Source organism: Chelon labrosus, assembly GCF_963514085.1.
Source record: "Chelon labrosus genome assembly, chromosome: 9".
Taxonomy (NCBI): Eukaryota; Metazoa; Chordata; class Actinopteri; order Mugiliformes; family Mugilidae; genus Chelon; species Chelon labrosus.
In genome coordinates, this window is record NC_140359.1 from 14,275,997 (window position 1) to 14,283,301 (window position 7,305).

Below are 7,305 nucleotides of genomic sequence, written 5' to 3' on the forward strand. Positions count from 1 at the left end.
CGTACGTCGTTACGTTACGTATGACGTCCTTGGTTACGTTACGTAAGTTTCAGAGAACAGGAAGTGTGATGTGGCTTTGATTCCCTGCAAAAATGGTAAGTTTGTCTTCATTAAAGAGCTGATTCGGCTCGATTACAGCGGCTTTAAAGCATTATCTATGACATACACTCTGCATATAACACTGCGACAACATTTGGTGCGAAACAGGGCGTATACGAAACGTTAACTTGCTAAGCTACAATTGGTTAGCTGACACAGGCTAAAAGTTTAGCAAACATCGGCATCGTATCACGTCCCTATTCTTAAATACCACTATATATATCCGACGTATACCATCGCCTAGATCTCGGATCTGTGTCTTTCGACTTTAAAAGCTTCCGATTCTTGGAAGCGATTAGTACGAGCATCGTAATTAATTTGAGGCGTGTGCCACGTAGCTGCACCACAGTACAAGGAGCAAGCATGCATGCATACGTGTATGGGTTGTTTTCGAGCTTGCAATATTGATTATTAGTTATTACATTAAGAAGAGCATTCAGGAAAAGTTTAGTTTCCATCTTGAACAAAACATGTAACAGCAACATCAAATAGACCATGTAACTTATTTTCTTTAGCATGTTTTTTTATTGTTGTGAAAGGAAAACAATATAGTATATTTTAATATAGCCGAATACATATCAATGGCTTTGCTGGTTTGAAACTACTATCAAATTAAAATCCTGAACTTAATGTTTATCACTATAGTAGTGATTAAATATGTAAAAGATAATCCTTAAATTTATTAGTTAAAAACTACAAGTAATTTACCATTATGAATGTTGGATTAGAGGTATTATTATTATTATTATTATTATTGTCTTTTTCTCTTAGATGTCCAGTATAATTAATTTTTAATAATAAAAATGATAATATTTACTTAGTTACATTTAACTTTAACGGTATGTATTGCCTTCACATAACAAAAACTAAACTCTAATTCAGAGTAAATGCAAATTAAAAAATCAAACTATTCCATGAGAGTATCACAGTTTTTCAATTTAGTTTGAATATTGTTACACCCCCATTAATGACTACTGTTCACAATTGTTTCACTGGCTTCCACTTAGGTTCCATTCAGAAATTGAAATCGTGGCTCACTGTTTGTTGTAGCTTTTAAATAAGCTGCGTAGCTAGAAGACGGCCAGAGCAGTCTTCCTTTGGCACGCGGAACTCGGTTTTCCATAAACGGCAATACCGTCTACTCTGCATATGGTTGATCTTGCTAATTAGTATTAATGCACTCTTAAATAGGATTATGCTGAATGTGAGTTTATGGAAAAACATGCTATCTGTTCATCTGCATCTCTGCTACAGCACCAGAACTAACAGCTGGTAGAACTACATTCCTCACCATAAATAGCAGATCATCAGTCTTGCAGAGAATGAACTACAGTGGATTCTTTGTTTTTAACTGTTGTGATGTATTGTCAATAAGCTGAACTAAATAAACGATCTTCTTCATCTTCCAGTCGGCCATTTTCAACTTCCAGTCGCTGCTGACGGTGATTCTCCTCCTGATCTGTACCTGTGCCTACATCAGAGCGCTGGCTCCCAGCCTGCTGGACAAGAACAAGACCGGGTATGACCAGTTACTCTTTGTGATACTGAACAATGTAGCGGGTGTCACTGAAGTCTCCTTTGTCATTGTTTGTCTCTCTTTTTGAGCGAAATACATTGTCATTATCAAAGTACCATCATCATCAACACTTAAAGTGATTTTTAGAAAAGCTTGCTCACACAGATTATTTCTGTTCTTCACTTTAGTGTCATGTTAATGTACATTTGGTGCATTATTGGGTATATGTAGTCCCCCTCCAAAATGAGCAAGGCCAGAATTTAATTTCAGTTATTTGTTATATATTACCGTTTTTTTCCAATCAGTTGTAACAACGGATTGCAAGTAGTTTACTTCTGTGTTTCAGCACATTTTAGAGATTGCTTATCAAGCACAAATGATCTGTGGCAAAACTAATTGTGGTTTAAATTATCCATCCCACTCTAGCTTGCGTAGGAGCTGAGCAAAGTGACGGAACGCCTAATTTTCATCTTTACAGGACCATTATTGGTGGATGTACGACTCGACTGTGATTCACTTCTACTAAATCTGGCAAAGCCCAGAAACAGCCACACACAGTCACTCACGATCACACCCACCCCACTGGAGAAGGGAGGGAAGTCCCCTTTAGACAAACACATGAGGCTTGGAGTTTGATTTGTTGACCAAGATATGATCAATTGTTAGTGTTGATTTGGTGCCACACATTATGCAAATAATTCTTGGGTGGTAGGGAGTAGACCATAGTCAGAAGGGAATACCAAGAACAGTTGTGTTTTGCGCAGAAATATACTTGTAAATTGTGGAAAATGCAACTTTGACGTAAGAGTAATGCCCAGCCAGCTAAGGAAAACGTAACAACAGGATTCTGACACCGTCTGGTCAGTACAAATGTTAAGAAAGTTGTCATTGACTATGCACAGACACCCTCGCTCACACACGCAGACTTGTCAGTAAAGTGAAGGCCTGGAATGCCACATTAGCCTCAGCTGTCGCTAGAGATAATAAGACTTCCTGCTGCCCCCCTCTCTCTTCCACTGAGCGCTGTACATCCCTTTAATGGAAGTGGACGTCTGATCACTGCCTGGGTTTTGTGGAAAGTGAATCACAGTCCTCATGAAGGATTGTGACCAAGGTCCAACTGCACCATTGCATATCAACACAGAGCCTACTATCTTACTTCTCTCTCTCCCTTTAGCTTTTAATATCTAAAACAAATCAGTAAAATAACTGAAGCAAAAATAATAATAATAATAATAATAATAATAATAATGTAAAATTCTGCTTGTAATTTGTCAAACTATTTTACCTTTTAGGCTTCTAGGAATTTTCTGGAAGTGTGCCAGAATAGGTAAGCCCACGATTGTCCCATTTGTTTCACATGAATTCGTGTTGTTTTCTGATTTATAAACAATATATATTGAACTCTTTTTCATCTCTCTAGGTGAGCGGAAGAGTCCCTGGGTGGCTTGCTGCTGTGTCATCATGGCTTTTAGTATACTGTTTCTACAGTAGCAATCCAAAGAAAAAAACCACTAATGGAAACATCGGAGAAATGGCCAGACAACAAAGCATGGACAGTCTGATCCTAGAAGCACAATAGGACCTCCAGTGGTTGTCACTTAGATAAAACGGGATACCTGTCATCACATACCGTAGTCATGGAGAGACAGAATGTGTCTGTGTAGAAGGAGGAGGAGGAGGAGGAAGAAGAAGAGGTGAGCTGATAGCCCTAATGTCTCAGTCCCTCCACAGACTTCCAGGTCTGTACTGGTGTTTTCTTATGTGGGATGTTTATTCTCTGTGTGGGGCCAGTGCTTTTTCTTTTTTTTCTTTTTTTTTTTTTGTTACCTGCATTTTTGTGGGATCAAGTGATATACAGTTTGTCTTAACATTTCAAACTGATTTTCCCCCCTTTGAGTTTGTCACAATGACATCAGCCTGTTTGATGAGGACCCTTATAAATGTTTAACAGGATTTATACGATGGCTTAATATTTGTAACTTTGGTCCTGTTTGTTGTATTGAAAAATGGTGACTGCATCCTGAAGCAAACAATGGCAGAGCAGCTCTTCGGGTGTCAGGTTGTCAACGCGTTTGCCTCAAAGAGCCACTGATGTTTTTAAAGTCAGTCAGTTTGCCGCTATTTATTAAAGAACATTTTTTTGGAAATGTGTTTGAGGCTCATTTTTGTCATTTAAATTCCATCTTTTTGATTTTTTCTGTTAATGCCACATTGTAAGATGTATCATTAATGCTGACTTCAGACATGAAAGATGCTTGATTATGATCTTTTGTCAATATTTTCTCTTTAAGAACTTAATGTAAGATTGCAGCAGCTACACAGGTACAAAGTGTAGTGGTTTTAGATTTGAATTATAGTCTTCTTGAACCGGGATGGACATTGAAGAGTTGGCGATAACCTCTTCTATAACCCTGCAGTCATCACTCATCTTCACAATGTCGGCTTCAAGAGGCTGGCGGCCGACTGTATCGCCTAACAGGACATCACCAGATACAGCACCACTTAGTTTTTGCTCCCTTCACAATTTTCTACATTTCAGCATAAAAATGACGAAAAAAAGCTAGTCCTGAAAGTAGACCCAATCAAACAAATGAAACAAAAATATTAGACTGCTGTATTTGTTTATTTGGAAAAATGAGCTAATGTTTCATATCTACAGGGTGCAAAGTAAGTCCATTTCTAGGATTACACGTTAATTTCATGGCCAAATTATAGTCCATCTGTTCTGCTCTCCAAAAAGAACATTTCTGCCTGTCTGCAGTTTTCCAAACTTCATGAGCACAAGCCAGGAGCCTACTGGGAAAATGTTTTGTGGACAGATGAGACCAAAGTAGAATAGTTTGGTTAAAAATGAGAGCTGTCATGTTTGGAGACAAAAAAAAACTGCATTCCAGCACCAGAACCTCATCCTGTCATGAGGTGGGAGTGGTAATGTCCTGGTTAGGGCCTGTTCTGATGATTTTGGACCAGAGCATTTTGCCATCATTGATGAACCAATTAATTTGAAATTATACCTCATTGATGGAGCAATTAATTTGAAATTATACCTCATTGATGGACCAATTAATTCTGAATTATACCAGCAAATTGTAAAAGAAAATGTCAGAACATCTGTCAGTGAGCTAAGGAGAAACTGGGTCATGCAGCAAGACAATGAGCCCAAGTCGTTCTACAGAAGAATGGTTAAAGAAGAACAAAATGAATGTTCTGGAATTGCCAAAAGTTTTTACATTAATCCAATACAAATGTTGTGGAAGGAACCCGAAGCAAGCAGTTCCTGTGAAGAAACCTACCAACGTCTCAGAACTAGCGTGGTTCTGTACTGAGGTATGGACAAAAACTTCACCAAGCCGCTGCAGACGACTGATCAGCAGTTACCGGAAACGTTTAGTTGCGGTTATTGCTGCACAAGGGGGGGGTCACAGCAGATACTGAAAACAATGGTTCACTTACTTTCACACATACAGATAACATACAAATGAGTAATTATCTTGAATAAATAAATGCACAAGTAAAATCTTTCTGTTTCATTTCTGATAATGGAATAAAAACTGCGGATGTTTTGCGTTATTTTTATGCAGAAATGATAGATAAGCAACACTGTATCTGTTAGTCTGAGATATTTTCATTCATACCAAGAAACCCTAACCCTCAAATTGAATTCCTCGAAGTACTGGACAATATTCAGGAAACAGTGTGCAAAACTAAAGCTAACAGACTTCTGACATATACAGCTAGAAAGTTTTAGAAAAATTACCACCAAATGCAATTGTTGATTCAGACAAATTCCCCATAATTCTATATATCTGTATATATATATATATATATATATCAACCTTAAATTATATGTTTATGACATGTTTTATTTTCAGATTATAACATCTGACTTTAGAGATACACAGAGATCTTCTGGCAAACACTAAAGACAATCCCACACACATTTCTCTCTCCTGTGTGGTACAGAGGAGAGGAATAAAGGAGGACACTTGTTGACACACTCACCTTTGGTTCTCTGGTCACTGATGAGTGTCCAGATCCCAACACCCCCGCAACAAACTCTTGTCAGGGATCGCTGATCCCATATTGGTCTGCATCCGTTTTGGCACTCCCCGGTTGAGATAAAGCTACAAGAGAAGCCTGCCGGTAAACTTGTGGTTATCAGGCAGTGACGCAGATACAGGAGACACAGAGGAGCGGGAAGCTCTCAGTCATCTGTGTCTATTCTGGGGGAGTAGAGATACTGGTGGGCTGGATGGACATTGCTGGCTCAATAAAGATGCCCTGGGTGATGATGAAAGGAAAGCAATATAGAGTCATTCATGGAAAGACTTGAGTTAATCTCTACAAAACACTGACAGAGTAAACTGGTGGTTGGCAGTTACAAACTCTTGGGCCTTGCTCAACTCTCAACTCGGGCAATTTGCAGACAAAATCAAACCAAACAAGTTTTTTCTTTTTTCTAGCTTTTTCGGTCATAACGATTATACTTAATCTCCCATGAACTGTTGATACAGTTGCCAAACAATGACCATGAGGAACATTTGGCAGAAACACACTGACAGGATGCCTAAAACAACGTTTGGACTGATGCAACTTAATTCATGCCCTGATTTACGTGTTTGAATTGGCTGATCAAAATTTACCAGAGGGAATGCCAACTTGCAAGGGACGCAAGAAGAGAGAGCATACTGTTGTTAGCGTGTCAGAGCTCTGTTTTAAGTGCCATCTGTTAAGCATCAATGCGTCCCTCGCTCCGTGTTTGTTTCTTCCTGGACTTCACCAAACACTGGCGTGGCTGGCAACCGAAACATCTAAACTAACTAGGGTTAACTCGGTGTGAAGCAAGCTGGTTTGCCTTTACGGATATATTTGAAACTTAAGTCCAAATAAGTTTATAATGGTATTACAAAACTTACCTCTCCTGGGCAAAAATTAATAATTTCATTACAAAAGTAAAGCTAAGTGACCTAATAGATTTTGAAACAGCATCAGTGTGTTGTTGATAGGCTGATTCTAGTCTTTTTAAACAGCATTTAGACCTTAATTTACAGAAAATATGATTAAATCTGGCGGCACGGTGGTGTGGTGGTTAGCACTGATGCCTCACAGCACTCACATGCACAGGTTGTCTGTCTCTCTGTGTTAGCCATGCAATAGACTGGCGACCTGTCCAGGATGTACCCCACCTCTCACCCAAGGACAGCTGAGACCCCCCGTGACCCTCCAGAGGACACGTGGTTCTGGAAAATGAATGAATGAATGAATTAAACTGGGTAAAATCTATTTGAAAAATGTATAAACGGAGCCTACCTGACACTCATCTAATATATTGAGGTATTTAATGCACCATTACCTTTTATTTCAGAGAGATAATCAGAATCATCTCACTGAATGATAAAAAAAATATATATTCTGTTCTATATTTTCAGAGGTTTAAAAACACATTACTCAAATTTCCTTGTCTCTCCCCACCTTTGATCATATCTCAGAGCTTGCTTGCAGTCGTTTTGAGGACTTCAAAGGCCGCCAGGTTGTTAAAGTCTCTGCCATCTCCTGCTGAGAGAACCTGAAGTGTCCAAACCCTTAAAATGTTCAGTGGAGCCCGTTCGAATCACAGCACTGACTCTGCAGTCAAAGGGAATTAAAGATGAACGGAGGGAAAGGAAAATGCAAAAGAGAGAGATGCC

General features: G+C 38.9%; 1 protein-coding gene across 1 annotated transcript; it reads left to right on the forward strand.

Annotated features, from left to right (window-relative positions):
* Positions 1 to 36: 36 nt before the first annotated feature.
* tmem167a (transmembrane protein 167A) lies at positions 37 to 3,850 on the forward strand. The gene is made up of 4 exons (XM_084551251.1): positions 37 to 95; positions 1,509 to 1,618; positions 2,911 to 2,945; positions 3,039 to 3,850. Exons 1-4 carry the CDS (start codon positions 93 to 95, stop codon positions 3,107 to 3,109), a joined length of 219 nt encoding a protein of 72 aa, XP_084407377.1. The 5' UTR covers positions 37 to 92; the 3' UTR covers positions 3,110 to 3,850.
* Positions 3,851 to 7,305: the final 3,455 nt, after the last annotated feature.